The following is a 20,011-nucleotide window of genomic DNA, read 5'->3' on the forward strand; positions in this document are numbered from 1 at the left end:
ACAAATAAACATGGAACAATGTGCCACATTTAAGCAAATATATCTAATCTGCATAATTCATTCGTTATGTACACTGCCAAATTTAATAAGTAATGACTCTATGTGCTACTTTGCTTTGATAAATCATATTGTGTAAAATATCAAATACAGATCTCAGATAGTATGACCAACCTATGCATAGGTTATCTTCATATACTGTAGGCATTTTCTGCTTGTCCCAGAACTTTGGATGCTTGAAAGTACAGACAACATAAGTAGAATTTGCAAATTTAAAAGTTTCTTGGGATATTTCTGATTTTATTAAACGTGTTTCATAAATTAAAACAGGTAGTTCAACTAACTGCAGCAGTTTCTTCTGTTGACAATGTCTGTGGGTTTTAGAATCCTCAAAAAATAAATGGCACAACTCAGAATCAATTCTTCCCACTCCACCAGAGTGGAACATGTAATTGCCCTCAATATAAACCATGATTCTGCTTTGCTAGGAATTTAGTTCCAAGGCAGCTCACCTCACCAGCTTTCCAACCAGAAGCCCCAATATAGTATGATCCCTCCTTGCCCCTGCAGAAGGATGAACTGCCCTAAAATAATGCTACATGCAATTGTCAAGGTTGATTTCTTTTTCTATAGTCATCTGTCAAAGGTACAGTTTGGCCACGTAGGCAGTTGCAGAGAAAAATGGAAACCAGTTTAAGCTCTTTAGAATTGGCATGTAATTTTTTCAAAAAAAGAGGAATTTTTTCCTATGTTTGGCTGGAGAAGCTGCTGGAATGAGAAGCAATTAGAAGAAATGTGGAACAGTGGAGGTGTGGGCTGAGATACCCAGAAGCCAGAGGATCTACAGCCAGGGACTGTGGCAGCTGAAGCCAAGGAAGGAATCGGCAAAACAGCCAGCAAAATGGAAAATGCAGTTCTGGACTGTAAATAGTGGAGAGCAGATACCAATGATTCAGAACTGGAACACTGGGCAAGTGTGTGTTAAGGAGAAATGCTGTTATCTCAAAGATGCTTTTTCACAAGGCAACTGGACTAAAAGATAGCACTGAGGATCATAGCAGCACAAGAGCAGTCATTAACACCAGATCCATAGGAACGAGGATCTACCACATGACCCAGGACCAGAGGTGCAGAGTGTGCAGAGAGGCCTCAGAGACGGCCCAACACATAGTGGTAAGGTGTATGATAGAGGCAGGAACAATATACAATGAATGGCACAACCACATAGCTGGCATTATGTACCTCTGAACATGGGCTAGAAAGGCTACTACTGGCCAATCAACCAGATATTGTGGCAGTAGACAAGGACCAGAGGACAATGGTGGTGATTGAGATAGTGCTGCCAAATGACAGCAACATCAGGAAAAGGAATATGAAAAGCTAGAGAAGTACCGGAGTCTGAAGGAGGAACTAGAGAAGATGTGGAAAGTAAAGGCTAAAGTAGTCTCAGTTGTGGTAGGTGCACTTGTGACACTTAAGCTGGGAAAATGGAGAAACTATTTTAATATTGAATTTAATAACAGCAGCAAGATTACTGGTGGGTCAATATTGGAAGAAGGATACTCTGCCTTCTTTAGAAGAATGGGTATTTAAGGTTTCTAATTTAGCAGAAATGGCTAAAATTTCTGCTTATTTAAAGGACCATTCACAGGAGAGATATTTTAATGTATGGAGAAGATGGATAGAATATGTTCAGAAGAAGTATGGAACTACAAAGTTTCATTTATTTTATGAGTAATGAATTTGTTTATAAATTTATGATGTTAAAGTTTGAAGAGAGTTAAGGGTTAGTATGATTTTGTTCATTGTATAATTAGTAAACTTAAATAGATTATGTTTAATATGTTTGCATAATCCTGCATTTTGCTCTGGGAAGTCGGGGGGAGGGGGTTGGGGAGAGGGGGGTGGATGGGTTGAAGTTTAAGTAGTTCAGATAAAGTAGAAATAGTTTTACCGTATATAATATTAATGTTTCAATTTGGAGAAAGGAATTGCTCGGGCATTTCCCCTGGACCGCATCCGGAGGGAGAAGAAGAAGGTGAGAAGTAAGTAGGAAGGTTGAGGAGAAGGAGGAGAGGGGGTGAGTGAGGAAGAAGAGGGAAAGAGGTAAGTTGGTTAGAGGGTGGATGCGGTTTGGGGGGAAATGGGTGGGCAATACCGAAAGTGGTATGTATCAATTTGTTTTATTTTTTATCTGAAGTATTTTTAAGATTGTAATGTATTGTAAAATTGAAAATAAAAACTTTTATAAAAAAAAAAGCTGGGAAAATGGCTCCACCAGATCTCAGGACAACATCAAAGCTTTCTGTCCAGAAGAGTGCCGTACTAGGAACAGCTGTGATACTTTGCAGAACCTCAAACTCCCAAAGATTGAGGACACATACCACCCAAAGGGAGTGAGAAGGAAATTTTTGTTTGCACACACTGCACACATAGTATACACACATACACAAACACACATTCACTAAAACTCTTCTAAATATACTTCATACTAAGCTTGTATAGCAATATACAGAATATTAGCTGACTTGTTCTTACCCATTCCCACTTTCTGACAGCCATTAAAGTCTTTGCCTCCAGAAAAAAAAATGCTATCAGCAAAGGTACCCAACTCAATTTAGTTTGATTTTTCCTCCCTAGCGTTTACACCAGATCCTCTTTTTCTGTATCTGTAGATAAGGAGCTATGTAGTGTTCTGCATGAAATATGAATCTTTGTAAAATTACAAAAACTTTTCCTACCTTCTGTGCTCTGCCTTGATTCATGGGTGACTGCATTTTGCCTTCCTTTCCTTTCCATACGGGAACCTGTGTTCTTGCCCAGAGCTCCCTCTTGCCCTGGAATGGATCTGCCTGAGATCACCTTCTTTGACACTTTCAGCAACACGATGCTACAATTTTGGCAACTTCTTGAGATTTTTCATTCTCTCATCAGCTCTTGTGCTAATGGAAAGGATGTGTCTGGAAGCCACCAAATGAAATCAGAGAAAACAACTTCCAAGACAGGTGCTCAAACAGAGCAAAGGACAGGGTCTTCGATTCTCTGAAACTTGGTAGCCATGCTTATTTGGGACAAAGCTACAGTTTCCATATCCACCATCTTCATGCTTTCCAATCTTTCACCGATTTTACTTCGCAAAATTGAAATGGGAGGGCAAGATTGCCAATGAATCTAATGGGGGAAAATTCTTAACTCTTTCCTCACTCGTCGTTTTCCCTCACTACCTTCAACATTTTTCCCATTTCACTTCCAAAACTATGTTGACAACATAATTAGCTCAAATCTGCACTGCTGGGGGAGGGGGACAAAACAAGTGATTCTGATTGTTGGTGAAGTTGAAGAAAATTGTGCCAATGGCAGCCCACAACTGCTGAAGCAAAAATTACTCTACTTAGGAACTATCTTAGCTTCCCTGGTTCCCAGCCCTCCTTGTCAATGGGGTACAAAGGTTTTGACTTTGAAACATACTATTTTGAGTAGGAAATAGCTTTCTTAACCTGACTAAAACCACTTCAATGCTGTTCTGACTATTTCAAAAGCTTTTTGGAACAGCATTCTAACACTTCTGGGAAGGTGGGAAAAAGCTGTTTTATGCTGAAAATATTTTTCATTTGAAACATTTTGTCCATTACCTCAAAGTTACCTGGAAGGTGTTTTCTACCTCCCAAATTACCTGTGCCAGTTTCCTTGAAGTTTTGCTCAGAGGCCAGCCATTGAAAGAATATGTGCTTATTAATGAAGTTGGATATTTTAGTCATATTCACTGACCTTTCTGTAGGGTCACAGTTTTTTAGATACTTCTTTTAAAATGAGTTAAACTAGGCTCCTGTGCTTAATAATCCTCCTGTTCATTCTGATGAGTGGAACCATTTACTTCTGGCCTTGAGGCATCAGCATTAAAACTAGAATTAGAGGGGATATAATGATTTAGGCACATGTTGGAGAGAACCACTGATGAAGGTTTTGAATTTCCTTCACCGTGTGAGCACACACTACAATCTTAATAAGGTGGAGATAAACAACATGTTACCTTTCAATTATGTTCATACCTGTGACAACACTAGGGATTTTCGACAGAAAGCTCTTGACCGTGCGAATGGGCACTCCACCTGTTTTGTCATCCTGCATTCTTGTTATGATATCTTCTATCTAGCAAATAAAACACAAATAGTATGTTAGTCTTGCAAATCAAGAGGCTGACTTTTATTAAGATAAAACCTTAGCAGTCATACATTTAAAGATTGAAATAACATTAAATTCACTTGGCTTCATTTGTTATCAGTCTCTCTCTGTGCTGACCATCATATCTTACCTATCTACCAACTTATAGAATATCTAGCTTGCCCTAATCCTGAAGGATTGCAAAACAAAAACCTAAAATTATATAAAAATCCAAATAAAACAATTCCCCAAATACAACACATTTTTATTAAACCATAATTAGCTTGAGCCAAGGGCATGAGAGAGTGAGATTGTTTTGAACTCCATAAAAGGGAAACTGCTACTCATCTTGTCTATATCCCATGGGTCTTAAAAGGTCAGTGTGCTGGCCTTTTCACAAGGACCAAAGCAAATGGACAAACTCTATTCTGACACTGCTTGTTTAAACTGTGCTATGCTGTGTAGGTTTTTATAGGTAAAGAAAAGCAGTTTGACTCAGGCCTAGAAATACAGTGGTACATTGGTACTCATTGTTAATTCGCTCTGGGAGGTGTAATGAGCACCAAAAACAATGAATACCAAACAAATTTTTCGCATAAAGAATAATATAGTGAGTCACAAGGTACTGACACCAACAAGTTCTAGCTTGTATGTTGATGTGTCAAAATGCATTGGATACCAATTTGATGAGTTTCCACGAAATTGTGTATCAAGATACCACTGTTCCCTATTATTGTTAGATGTTATTCTGCACTGATGTGATTGGCCTACCAACATTTTAATCACCATGCTTTGTAAAGGATAGACCTACACATAGCATGTTACAATAGTCCTGCTGAGTGGTGACTAAGGGTCAGTTAACTACAACCCATCATCTCCTTTGATAGAGATACTAGCTAAGTAGATCAGGAAAATGCCATAAATATAGCAGTACTCAGAGCATGCCCTTGCTAGATCAGTAGGATGGGCAGAGTCAATTAGAGAAAGTTGGTCCAATTAATTGTTTTAAAATCATTTAGTCATTCTGATTGGTTCGAATGGTTTCATCTGCTTGAGTTGGAGCTAAAAGTTACCTAGAGAAATACAGTTGTTGGTATAGAAATGCAATATAGTCACAAAGCAAGACATATGGAATACAGGGTACTCAAAAGACAATTGCTCTAAAACACTAAGTATTCTATCTACGAAACCTAATTTGGCACTTTGCCGGGAGTTTCCACAATTAGTTTTCAGTCTCTATGTAATGATTTCAGCTCACAGTAATCACATTTTACCACTGCCTTCTAGTAAGCATATAACTGAAATAGTGTCACTGCTCTGCTCCAAATGTTTTCTCTCGAGATATGTGGGAGATGATGACTCATTATTTCACAGTTCCACAGTACAGCATGTGCAAGCCTTATTACTCTCAGTAACTGTGGCATAACCATGATTGTGTCTTTTTACACATAGTCATAGATACATATGATATCACATAATCATGTAGAATATAATTATTGGATATGATTATCAGCAGAAGAGAAAATCTACTTCCAGTCTTACAACCAATAAACCCAGTATGAAGGAATGGGGAGGAAGAGGGAAGTATCTGAATACAATACAGTAACTTCTCTAGCTATTAGCTCAGGGGTCTTCAAACTTGGCCCTTTTATAACTTGTGGACTTCAATTCCCAGAATTCCTCAGCCAGGCACACTGGCTGAGGAATTCTGGGAGTTGAAGTCCACAAGTCATAAAAGGGCCATGTTTGGAGACCCCTGTATTAGATAGTGACCAATTGGTTTTATATTTCCACAAATTTATTCCTTAGAGGCAGGGAACACAGCCTCTTAGAAACTGCTGGTTGGATGGTTGATGCCAGAAATCAGATTGTAATGTGTTTCAACATGCATAGAATTTTAAGCACCTGGTGCAATTCAGTCCATTTAGACCAGTGGTGACCAACCTACGGCACTGGTGCCAGAGGCGGCCCTAGGAGGCCTCTCTGTGGGCACATATGCCATTGCCCCAGCCTCGCCTCCCCCGTGACCCCCTCCTCTCTAGCAGCCCCCCTGAAGGAGAGTCGCCCCTGAGCGTGGCCCATGCAAAGCAGCGCAGCCAAGGACATGGCAGCCAGGCAGCGTAGACAAGACTCTGCCCTCACATCCCATTGTGCACAGTTGATGCTGCAGGGCGTGGACAGAGGGCGTGACTGCCATAGTGCTGCTGGGCTGCCTGGGCAATCTGCGCCAGGCCCTGGAGGAAGTGAGTGGCCCTGCGGGCAGGTGGGGTGGGGGATGGGAGGGCGGAGCAGGAGCGGGGCAGGGCCAGTTTTTGGGCACTCGGTCTCTAAAAGGTTCGCCATCACTGATTTAGACAGTCCCATTAATCCTCCTCAGAAGGAATATTTTCATCTATCTTACACACGTATTGTGCTTTTTTGTAAAAAAAAAAAAAAGTTGCTGGAACTCACCCATGTCATACAACCCGCCTTGCCTACCCTACAAGGTTCCATCCAAAGGTGCCGGAACTCCGTTCTGGGCGTTCTATGACAAAAAAAGCCCTGATGATCCCTGATAGTAATCATTGGATCAATGGAAAAGTGTTCAGATTTAAGATGGCTAATGCTAACAAAGTTTGTTCATTCTGTTTGTTTGTGTAAGTTCTGAAGGAAGGAAAACCAGAGGAACAAGCAAATGTGGATTTGGAAATTCTACTATTTGCCGTTATGAAATAAAAATGCTTTCAAGTAAAGAACTCTAAAAGGCCTTTACCGTCTCTTAATCTCATGACTTCTTGTAAACAGCCTTAACTTTCTAACACTTAATCTAAAGAAGACAGGGATGTATGTTTCATCTTCAACTAAGCACAACTTTTGGTGAAAGAAGAAAACTGACCACAAGTTCAAAGGAATAGGAGAGCTTCTTTGTCAAAAGCATTTGCATATCTCTTATGCAACTAACAACATTAAATTTTAATGCTGATCTCAGATGCAAATGCAAACCAAACCAAACCAAACCAAAACAGCTGAGCCTGAGGACCAACAGAAGCAATTTGGGAGGGAGCATTCCCGATTGCTCAGCTCTCCTTAGTCTAAAAGCAGTCAAATAGAGCTTCAAGGATAAGCTGACAGTTCAACTTATTGCAGATTGATGTATTCCTGAACACACTGCTGGAGATTTAGAGTGCATAATATAAGTAAATGAATCTTATTTGGCAGGAACATCTCAACCAAAGAGAAAAAGAACTGAGCCAATGAAAGAAATTCTTTTACATTTATTTACTCCTCTCACTGTTCTTCAACATAGGAATTTCACAGTTTAAATTAAAGGAATAAGAACTAATATGTTTCATTCTGTATGTTTGGAAAAGAGAAATGGCTATCTGTTCTATTAGAGGTGTTAATTTGTTTAGTAAAGGCAAATTTACTAAATTATTAATGGTTACTGGTACGTTGGCACTGTGTTTATTTTGCTTAAGTTTAAGCAGCAATTGCACTATCACAGATTGTACTTTTGCAACCTGTCAACGGAGGATAATATTTTATGTTTAACTAAGTATACCTTAGTTCCCAGAACCTTATGCCAGTTTTGATAGTTTTAATGATACTACAGATTCTTCCATTTATTTCACTGGCTAGCATGCTGTCTTTGTGATTCATAAGAAAAGGGTTGAACTGCAGGGAATATTTGGAATTTTAACTGCGTGTTGTGGATGCTGTCACAATTTGACAAGCATCGGAAATTCTAGCCTGTCCTCAGTGCATGCATTAGTGAGTATGCCCAGTTACAAAATACCCATTTATCAAGATCCCAATGACACTTTTTCAAGCAAATAATGGGGTAGAGATACTCATCCCATTCAATTTTCTCAAAATGCTTCTAGGTCTATATGGGAACCGGAGGCATTCTTGAAAATTAAAATAATGCTAGAGGCAAATGTTGCTTTACTTTATAACATATAAAATCAAGTGTGGAAGGAAATCTAATGGGCACCACACTGGCCATCCCTGTAAGTAATGTTATTCATTGATTGATTTATTTAAAAAAATTATATAGTCACCCAACTTATACAAAACTCTGGATGGCTCCCAATTTTAAACTATTAAAATAACATCAATAAAAATAGCATAATAACTATTAAAACCATAAACCTTAAAAAGCCTGGCACCAAGGTTAAGCTTCCAACACCCTTGTTAAATCCTCTTATCCATCTCAGCCTATCCCAGGATATGGGGAGGAAAACCAGATCCTAAGTGATTTTTGGAAGGCTGGGTGGGTGGAGACCTGCTGACTTTCAAGAGGAAGGGTCTTCCACAGAGCAGGGGCTGCCACAGAAGAGGCATATTCTCTAGCTCCCACCAGATGGCAATGTTTAAGGGAAGGGACTAGGACCATCTCCACCCTATCTGATTTGGCAAGATGAGTAGATAGATGTCTTTAGAGAAGGGGTTCTCAACCTTGGCAACTTTAAGACTTGTGGATTTGAACTCCCACAAAGCTGGCTGAGGAATTCTGGGAACTGAAGTCCACAAGTCTTAAAGTTGCCAAGGTTGAGAACCCCTGCTTTAGAGAGAGGCAGTCCGGCAGATAATCTGGCCTTGTTCTATATACAGTTTTAAAGATAATAACCAGTACCTTGAATTGCAATCAGAAAGAAACAGGGAGCCAGTGCGGCTCATACAATAGAGGAGTTATATGGATAAATCTTGGGGCACCTATCGATGCACACGCAATTACATTTTGGACTGGTTGTAGCTTCTGGGTAGTCTTTTTGATCAATAGCTCCACTAATTCATATTTAACAAATTCCTAAAAAAAAACATTTTCTCACTGAAATACAGATAAACAATGATTAAAGGCAATCAATAAACTATTACAGAGATACTGTAGACACCCAAAAGGAAATATACCTGTAAAAATTGTGGATGAAAGAGATGTAGAGACAGAAGAAAGGATTAAGAGTAATTCACTCCTGTTTTATAAAGGGAACCATGGTTGTAGAGAAGAATTTTTTTTTGTATGCATGCAAGTGTGTGTGCATGTTGTGTGTTTTTGCGTGTGCAGGCAGTGATAGTATAAAAGTGAGATCCCCGGTGTTGCTATGAAGATCATGAAGTCTCTACTCAACCTACCAGATCTTTATCTCCTGGAGGAAGCGGAAGAATTTAAGAAGAAATGTGTGAGAAATGGGTATAACTATCTAATAATACCTCACAACAAAGCTTCCCTCTGGCTTTCTCTCACCCTGTATTGGAACCATGACAGAGAGTAGAATCCACTTATTGTTTAACTGTCAAGTTGCTGAGTGATTGCTATTATACTAGTTCTGCCTTCACATATTTCAATTTTAAAGAAGCAGACAAGGCATCAAAGAGCCATATAGCATCCTAGAAAAGATTTTCAATTTGCAGGATTCCAAATCTCTTTGCAGGAATGTTTAAACCTTATTAGCTTCACCTCAAGAAACAATGAGGATAAGCAATTAATTATTGCCATCCATTTATTCATTTCATATACCAAAGGATAGAAGGTGCTAATGAAGAAGTCTCTTATGTCATAGGAAGCCATTATGTCATAGGAAAAAGAAAGCATATAGGGAAGATGGTGTTAGCCCTAGATTGAGCTACTATGATCCAGGCATACTGAAGCTATATGGAACCAAGGATGGAAGAAACAAGGGCATCTGAAAGTAAGCAGAGGTGCTGGAAGAAACTTAGACCAAAGAACATGTGCAAGAAGAAATGACCAAGGATGATGATCAAAGGAAAAGATCCAAGAACATGGAAAGGAAAGGAGAAATTACCAGGACCGAAAACCATATTGTAAAAAAGGTAAAATATACAAAACTAAAATGGCCAATGTTTTGCACCCAATGTTGAGATCTGTTGTGACATTATGCAATGGCTTTAAAGTAAAGCATCCATTTCCCTTAAGAAGATGCAGTTTCATCTCCTTAATTGGGTATGTAAACTATACTTTTGGTTGTCCAATTACACACTGTTCTAGTTTGCACATTAGCCAACCCATTGTATAATTGATCACAGGCTACAATTAGCTGGGATCACACAACATGCTAAGTTATAAACCAAGACCTGCAAGTCACATTGGCTCAGTTCACATAATACTCTGAGACAAAAAACCCCACATGATGAGGGAGACCAGCTAGGATTTTTAGTACCCTGTTTCTGCCTGTTACTTTGTCTTACACTAAAATAATATATTATGAAAAATTTACTTAAATTTAAACTGTGTTGAATTTTTACATTATGTCAGTTTTGTAAACCTGGATCAATTTAATGTTTCTCTTCTGGAAGCACTAGAGTCACACAGAATATATATCTTCATGGGCAAAAAGTCCATGTCAGGCTGCACATGACCTTAAAGACAGAGATTCAATGACACAGCTCTTTGCTAAGATAGTTTTCTCACAGATACTAGAGAAAATGTAATTAGAGCCAAATCCAGCAAGTGCCAATTATATGCTTCAAGCAGAGCATCCCTGTCTCTACATTCATCCATTCTCAGGTTCAGATCTGACACCCTTTATCCATCTGTGCATTCTAATGGACTGAGAGCTAGGCATGACTTTCTGGGAGGGATAGTTGACTTCTGCGCATTGTTACTATAATGGATCTGTCTGATTGCAGGTCTTTGAATCTGATTTTGATCCCTTCAGTCCTACCTGACAAGCTAGTATTTTGGTTTTGTAATATAAAGGCTTTAGTTTTGTGATGCTATTGATTCAAACCTTTAGATAAGTGCAGTTCCAAAATCGAATAAGTTACTGAGTTACTTTCACTGTGAGAAAACTCTAATTAGGCTTATTGCCCTAATTCACACCACTTCCCCAGCATGAAGCAAGAACTGTGTCTGTAACAAGTGATCTTAGCTAGCAGTATTATGAGGAAAAAGTGAGAAAATGGGAGAAGCACCATTCTTTCCTCTCATACTGCTGTTGATAAATTTATACAAAGCCATATTGTATGAATACACCTTCCCCAATGAATTGCAGATGTACCATTATTATTGTCTATCTCCCTGTTATTTTTCTTTTGTATATTTTTCCCTACCACATAATGCACTGTGACAGATCATTTCATGCCTCATTTAACGCTATGCATTTTCATCCTCCCTTGCCAAAATTGTATATGAAAATTGGGGAAATGCAGATGTAGAAAGAACTGAATAAACTGCATTCTATTTGCCAGTAAAAAAAATCAGGCTGAATAATCAATGTTGTGCAATGAACACTTGAAGGACGATCCATCTGTATTTGGCATGCCACAGAAAAAGGTCAGAAAAAAATGAAAATGGTCCTGTGGAGAAATATTGGCAGCAGGCAAAAATGAATCAAGATGTGCTGTGCAGTAGGATGGTTGGGAGATTAATAAAATATTGTTCCACCATACTCTTTTTTAGAATTTTTATTCAGACTATTCCCATAACCGAAGAACTGATATTTAAATAAAAGACAGAGCCTGTTTCCTCAAGCAAAAGTACAGATCCAAACTGCAGAATAGGGGAAAAGCAGGAGAGATGACTGTGAATTCTGTGGTGGCGGGTAAGAGTTGCTGATCTGGAAGAGACGGCGGGGAAAGGACAAGGAGCATCTGAAAGTATATGCTTTGGTACAGTGATAGAATACGTAACATATGGTGAAAAAAATGGAGCAAACTCTTCCAGAGAAAAGGATATGAGCAGATGCCACTCATCTTCTCTTCCAACACAGCTACCTCAGCCCAATGTCCAACACCTCAGTTGGGTTGTTGGTGTCCTTGGCCTAGAGCCATAATGCTATAGCTGCACAGAATAAGACTGTGTTTCTTAAAAGGTTGGTAATGGACAAGTGTGCAGATTTGATATGCACTATCAATACACAGATATGTAGCTTTGGATCATTTTTCCTCAATATACAATTGAACAACTATAATGATTTTGACCCATAATTAATTGGGTTCTTCCATCTACTTTTAGGACGTGTATGGATAACAGATCAGGTTTTAGATTATATTTATGCAGAAATATTGAAAATTAAAAAGGGTTAAATGCCACTGTAGGGCTTGAATATCTCTAATGTTACATTTTCTGAGTTGAATCTGACATCCAGTGAGATCTAATAAAGTTGGCTTGCTGAGGACCTCACACCTGACAGAATGCTTTTTATAAGGATTCATGCTTAACTCTACTCAGTGATGGCCCTATGTCTCTGAAAGAGTTTACTTTCAGATCTCTCCCTATTATATTTTTGAAGAGTCTTGAAAACATAGCCCTTCAGAGAGGCTTTTAGGCACGCTCAAAGATTTTGCTGCCCAAATGGTGACACATTATGACCTTTTTTGCTGTTATGGTTATATAATTGAGCTACATATCTGTGTATTGGTAGTACATATCAATTCTGCACACTTGTCCATTAGTAACAATCATGTTACTAATTGCAAGCTGTTTAGTCTTTGGAAATGGAGCAGCATATAAGCTAAAGTAATAAACAAGCAATAGAGATTTTTTTACACTGAACAAAATTGAGAACTATATAAGATGCTTTTAAATATTTACTTCATGGAAACAGGAAAATTATATTGCAGGAGCCTGGAAACGTATGTTAAGTAAACTTCACATTTGTATGTGATAAAACATACTTTAATATTTCAAAATGTTTATATGTCAGTAAAACTGGAAATTGTTATGTTATATGATTCTGAAGTGGAATACCCATAAAAACATATTAAACAGAGTTCTTTGAAACAGGAAGAAAAAAACCCCAATGTTTTTGACTTAAATAATTGAAATAGTATAATATTTACAATTAAAGATTACATGATATATAATGACCCAGGAAAAATTAATTTTCAGTTTGGGTTATCCATATTATCTTTATAGTTTTAAGATGGAGACACCAGATGAGCAGACTGGGTTTTTTTTTCCTAAATAGACTAAATTTTCAAAAGATTTCTGAAGCTCATCTGTAACTACATCTTTACTATTGCAAATAATACCCCTTTTTTTACAACCTTGTAATACCTTAATTCAAGGGATTAGAGTTGGGATGATGGAGCTAAGCATTACTGACTGGATGCCCTTCCTGACACCTACACAGAGTTCACAGCAGATATTTTTTCTTTGCATCCTAGGAGAGAAATATCTGCCTTGGACTGAACTCTCAACTTTCCAAATAGGAAGTGAGTGTCTTCATCACTAGGCCACCATGCCGCTATTGCAGATAATGCTGGATACATTTAATTCTGTGAAATACAGACAGGCTCATGTGATAAAAATATAAAGAAAGTCTGGTCCCCATGTTTTAGAGATTTTTATAAGAAAATAACTATTTTGAAAATGAATTGTTTCCCTTGTCATTTTAGATATGGAGGAAACCTATGCCTGAAGAGTTTCAATAAGATGAAGCTGGTCATCAGTGTCTTCTGCTTGACAATAGCTAATAGAAAACCAAAAGTGAAAATATTTGGCTTTCTGATAAAGCTTGTCTGATAATCAGACTACTTTTTTAATCTCTGTCAACCAAATAACAGAGAGAGAAAACTGGGAACCTGTGTACCCTTCTTGTTTCAATCAGGGCTTGGAACCCACATATGTACCCCACCTATGTACAACTTTCACTTTACAAAGTTTCACCTGACATGACATTAATACATAGCATACAAAAAATATCAATCTAATGGTCATAGTAAATGGCAACTGGCTATTGCAGAATTACGTCTCTGCTTAAAATTTCCATTTTGACAGTTTTCTTAAAGGGTAGCAGGAAAGATGCCATCTGAGATTTCAGTAGGAATAAGAAAGGAACAGAAAAATATTACTTCTTGGCTCTGCCAACTGTCCTCAAATATGGAGAGAACCATAGTTAATCCCACCCCAATGATCAAGTTCAAAGTGAAGGTGATTGCCCTAAGTTACTTGAGATCAAAATGAAACTTTGTGTATTAAAATTGCACTAGGTTTATGAACTGTACTCATAAACCTAGTGCAATGTCGTGGAAATGATACTATATGGCTGTAATAGCTCTTAGCCATCAACTGGTAGGCTGTGTAGCTGGTCCTAATCACAGTTTTGAGCAGTTTTCAAAGCCAGCTCCATGTAAAGCACATTTAGTACTACCACAGGGGCGATAAAAGCATGAGATACTGTTGTCTGGGCCTCTTGTTCCAAGAAAGACCACACCAGTGCCCCAGTCAAAACTTCATAAACTCTGCCACCACCTGCATATCTAGCAATAGTTGTGAACCCAGGACAACTTCCAAGTAGTGGTTCTGCAACTTCACTCAAAGCTGAAAGTAGAGTTGACAGAGACTTTTTAGTTTTGGACAAATAACATTTCTGCGTGTTCAGCAATATATATACATATACATATATGTAGGTCTTTGGTTATTCGGGTTTTCTCCTGCGTCAAATTGGAAGTGTCTTGGCGACGTTTCAACGAAGTCTCATTCGTCATCTTCAGGCTGGTGTTTTCGGCTTCGTGCTTCTAGGAGCACGAAGCCAAAAACACCAGCCTGAAGATGACGAATGAGACTTCGTCGAAACGTCGCCAAGACACTTCCAATTTGACATGGGAGAAAACCCGAATAACCAAAGACTTATATACAAATACCCGCGAAAACCTCAGAAAACAAATATACATATATATACATATACATATACACATACGTTAATATATAATATGATATGATATAATATATGATATATGATATATCATGATAATATCACATCATAACATAACATATGCATAATTATTGAGTATTATGGTATTATATATAGATATTATGAACAATTTGCCTAGGTAATTTTGTCCAAGAAAAAAATATCCATTTGTAGACACTAATTACGAAAGAATTGGGAGAAAAAAAACTTTTGGGATACAATATGATGGTCCCAGATTCACATGGCTGCACTGTCCACAGTAACAATACTTCAGTTACATAAGATACAAAGAGTTAAATATAGAAACTAAAAATATTTTTTCTCCAAGGATAAATTACTTTATTATATAACAATGAAAGTACACTGAATAGGCCACTTTTAAAAAGAAGAATTCAGGCTCCTTATTCTTTTATTACTAAAGCTTAATGTATTTTAATTACATCTATTTTAATTTTTTTTCACAACCATACTTTATAGATACTTGTTCAGATACAAATAAAGAATAATTCACAAGCCACACATGCAAAGTTTCATGATAGCAAATGCCTGCAATGAATAAAAATATGAATGCAATAATTATATATTATTAATAATTAAGCATTTTTGTATACCACCTTCAACTGTACAAAAGAAAGGTGGGATATAAATCAAATAAATTAATCATTTTTCTTAGGAAAGGAATATTGATAATGTGTTAATACTGATATTGTATATCATAAAGAAGAGAGAGTCCAGCTATTCTCCAAAGCATCTGAAGGCAGAACAAGAAGCAATGGATAGAAACTTATCAAGGAGAGAAGCAACCTAGAACTAAGGAGAAACTTCCTGACAGTTAAAACAATCAGCTGAATGACTTGCCTACATACGTTTTTAATTTTTTGAAGTTTTTAAGAAGAGATTGGGCAACCATTTGTCTGAAATGGCACAGGGTTTCCTGCCTGAGCAGGGGATTGGACTAGAAGATCTCCAAAGTCCCTTCCAATTCTGTTATTCTGTTTTAATAGTTAGCTGCCTTTTAAGCAGAAAGGTGAGATGATGATGATGATGATGATGATGATGATGATAATAATAATAATAATAATAATAATAATAATAATAATAATAATAACAACAACAACAACAACGACCTTGGAGGTCATCGAGTCCAACCCCCTGCTCAGGCAGGAAACCCTACACCATTTCGGACAAATGGCTGTCCAATCTTTTCTTAAAAACTTCTAGTGTTGGAGCATTCACAATATAAATAGTATTTATATAAATAGTAAATTAATTTTTTTAAAATAATTGCATTTTAGCATGACAATTGCACACCTTGAATATAGAATGAAATAAAGAAAAAATATTTAAAGAATTTGTTTGTTAATGTGAAATACTTTGTTGCAGAAAATTATGCTGCATATCATCTATTGTTATTTTGATAACTGCTAGTAACAACACCATCAACAGTCTCATATGCTGCTCAATGCAAGATGCAACTTCCAAGTAAGGTATGTGAATGTTAAGCTGACAGCCACCAGTTCCCAAAGCAGGAAAATCATGTTTGTTTGTTTGTTTGTTTGTTTGTTTGTTTATTTATTTATGAGACTTATATGCCGCTTTAAGTGCAAGCATTCTCTAAGCAGTGTACACCAGTAAGCAATGTATATATATATATATTACATTGCCCCCAACAATCTGGGTCCTCATTTTACCTACCTCGGAAGGATGGAAGGCTGAGTCAACCTTGAGCTGGTGAGATTTGAACCGCTGACCTGCTGAACACAGTCAGCTAAAGTGGCCTGCAGTACTGCATTCTAACTGCTGCGCCACGTCGGCGCACTCTGATTCAAAGCTATGGAGCACAGAGCAAAAATTCTATGAAGGCATAGCAGGAAGAAAGGCTTCAGCCGAGGGTATAAGATGGTTAATATGGCAATCAGCTACAGATGGTCCTCAACTTATGACCACAATTGAGCCCAAAATTTATGTTGCTAAGTGAGATAGCTGTTATGTGAATTTTGCCCCATTTTATGAACTTTCTTGCCACCTGTTAAGTGAATCACTCCTGCTGTTCAGTTAATAACACGGTTGTTAAGTGAATCTCACTACTCCATTGACTTTGCTTGTCAAAAAGTTGCAAAAAGTGATCACATCATCCTGGTATACTGCAACTGTCATAAATATGAGTCAATTGCCAAGCATTTGAATTTTGATCATGTGACTATGGGGGGGGGAATGCTGAAATTGTTGTAAGTGTGGATAAAGGTCACAAGTCACCTTTTTTCATTTGTGTTGTAATTTTGAACAATCACTAAGTGAACAGTTGTAAGTCGAGGATTACCTCTATTCATGGCTTCACTGAAGTATGCAAGAAAGATTCTTATCTAGCCATGCTGTGTGTCTGTGTTTCTAAACCCCCTAGCTAAATTCAAGCATAGCACCTGAGCTGAGCTGTGTTAACTGCTGAATATATGAATATTTCTGCTGAGATCCTGATGTTCTCGATGCTACATCAGAAATATCCTTCTGTCTAATGCACATATAGAATATTTCTGCCTTCTGCGCATGTATGAATAGCTGACTGAAAAATTGTTAATTGCTTTTAAGCCATAAAATTCAGCTCAGAAGAGGACATATATTAAAATGAATGCTTGATAATCACACATTTATCATTTTCAGGAAATAATAACAGCTCATAGCCAATCTTGCAGAATACTTGGAATTGAGAACTGGGAAATCTTTACTTCCTGTAGAAAACTGATCAAGAATTCAAAATCAGATTATGATTGTTTTTTCCAGACAGACAAGCCCTTCACAGGACAGAGAAACACAGGACTGTGTAGCACAAAGATTAGAAATTAGGAACCATTATGTTTAGGTGAGATCTTAAAGATAGCAGTAAAATATGGCAGCATACAGTATAAGTAAAGTTAGTAAATATATATTTATTTTTACGTGATTAACATGGTTTGGAGAGAAAGAGAAGACAACATCCATTGGCCTGACATACCTGTTCCTTGTTTTCCATTCATTAGTGGTTGACTAGGACAGGAGAGATGCATATTGAAGTCTATTTTAATCCATGAAAGCTCACTGAATAATTTTAGCCCTGTCATTCTCTCAGACTCAATCCAGGCTACATCAAATCCTGATTCTCCTCACATGATAAGCAAACCCACATGATAAGCAAACCTCACATGATAAGCAAACCCAGTTGGTTACTTGGATATGCTTATCTTTCTTGTCTTCCCAAGTACTGTTGGGACTACCAAGATAAGTAACATTTATCAGATCTACTGCTATCATGTCCCCCCTCGTCCTTCTCTTCATTAAACTAGACATACCCAATTCCAGCAATCGTTCCTCATATGTTTTAGCCTCCAGTCCCCTAATCATCTCTGTTGCTCTTCTCTGTACTCTTTCTAGAGTCTCAACACCATTTTTACATCGTGGTGACCAAAACTGGATGCAGTATTCCAAGTGTGGCCTTACCAAGGCACTGTAAAGGAGTATTAATACTTCACGAGATCTTGATTCTATCCCTCTGTTAATGCAGCCCAGCACTGTGTTGGTAGATCCTATCTGGATCTTAGTGAGCTCATTTGAGCATGATCTTGCCCACTTTACCTTCCCTCCTTGATCTTGATCAAGCAAGGAAGAGAACCAGAAAAGGAGCTAACATCGCCAGTATGCATATCATATCTGATCCACTTTATTTTAGATCTGTGAAATTGTCTTTTTTTGTACATTAAGAAGCCTGTATTTCATAAAAACATGAAGTAAGCCTTCTAAGGAATCATCCCAGAGGAAGGAGAAATAATCAACTATTTCCAATATTGCCTAGACATCCTGATACTAGTAGTTAATGTTTGATAGCCACATAATCTCTCAAGTATTTTTGTTAATGGGGATGTTACAACAAATTCACTGCTTGCCTAAGCAGAAATGGCAATACATTTATCTTCTTTCTCTTACTATTGGAATTCATTAGTAACCATTCTCAAGCTGCTGCTGACCCAGTTTAATGCTTAGTAGGAGATTGTACTCCCAACTGTAATTAAAATAAAAAGGACTTTACCATGTGTATATTCATCCAAAGCCCATGACATCTGTTTACATATCTCCTTTCATATGCCTGAAGTTACTTGAAGTAAATATAAGCTCTACATAATCCCAATGAAAATCACTTCAGAACAAATGCTCGTCTTCTAATAATGAAGGGCCAGACTAATCTGTCAGCTGGTGTTTTCAAGCTAAGGAAAGAGTTCCTGTGTTGCTAGAGCAATTGGCGGTATATTATACCCATAATGCCTAGCACATTTCTCTTTAGAAATGTCTTCATTGTAGCACTGGCCAAGGTTAATCCAATTCAGTCTCAGTTTCTCTGTGGGCTGAAAATGAGCCAGGAAAATCTCAAAGCTGGGCTTTCTCAAGATCATTTTATCCATTACCTCAAAATAATGAGCAAACTTAATGCTGCAAATCTGAATTTTGCTACCACACAACTGCACTACTTCCAGGTCACAGAGTTTACAAGAAAGTTATTGATCTTGTAGAACTGACCAAAAGTGCCAACCTAATTTCAAATCAAAATGGTACAATAATTTCTTGTTAAACGTATGAGATGTCAATCAAGAACAATATTAGAACAAGAAGAATGTATAACCACATCATTTAATCTCAAGGAAACCACTTTTTTATTTCTTTTTAAAGATAATTGTATTGAGAATTTTCACATAGCTAAAGACAAATAAATACAGAAATATATAAAGAAAAGAGACAAGCCCACTATGCATGGTAAATTATCCCTTCAGGTTTTTTTTAATATTTCCAACTTTGATTAGAAGTACATCTTACATAATTTCTCTGGTATCATTTACCAATAGTATACCATTTTATAAATATCTTTTTAAAATTCTTATACAATGTGCATTTCAGTCCTTTTATCCACATTCTCTCCCATTGATCCATCTGTATATTGTAACCAAAATTCTTAGTCCATTATATAATGCAATCTTTAACTTGTCTTTTCTGTTTTAAATCTCAACAAACGTTTATGCTCTACATTTTTGCTATCACGTGTATCATTTGTACATAATTCATTTTCGAATTCTGTGCTAAATTGTTCAGTACTCCTATTACCTTTTATCAATATTAAATCTTTCTCTTAATTGTGCATATGAAAACCATTAAAAATTAAATCCTTCTGAAGATAATTTTTCCCTTTATTTCATCTT

At 37.3% G+C, this 20,011-nt stretch overlaps 1 protein-coding gene across 5 annotated transcripts in view; it reads right to left on the bottom strand.

Annotated features, from left to right (window-relative positions):
• The window catches only part of RGS6 (regulator of G protein signaling 6), a 222,338-nt gene that overhangs the window by 100,590 nt on the left and 101,737 nt on the right, over positions 1-20,011 (bottom strand). For 4 of the 5 annotated variants that reach the window (XM_039334125.1, XM_039334140.1, XM_039334134.1 and 1 more), the window contains one exon: positions 4,047-4,146. In XM_039334125.1, the coding sequence (XP_039190059.1) occupies positions 4,047-4,146 (100 nt within the window). Of the gene's footprint in view, positions 1-3,765; positions 3,900-4,046; positions 4,149-20,011 lie in introns of those variants that run through there. The other variant, XM_039334154.1, reaches the window with a different exon arrangement.

Source organism: Crotalus tigris, unplaced genomic scaffold (genome assembly GCF_016545835.1).
Source record: "Crotalus tigris isolate CLP2741 ecotype Arizona unplaced genomic scaffold, ASM1654583v1 scf7180000017545.3456711, whole genome shotgun sequence".
NCBI classification, from domain to species: Eukaryota; Metazoa; Chordata; class Lepidosauria; order Squamata; family Viperidae; genus Crotalus; species Crotalus tigris.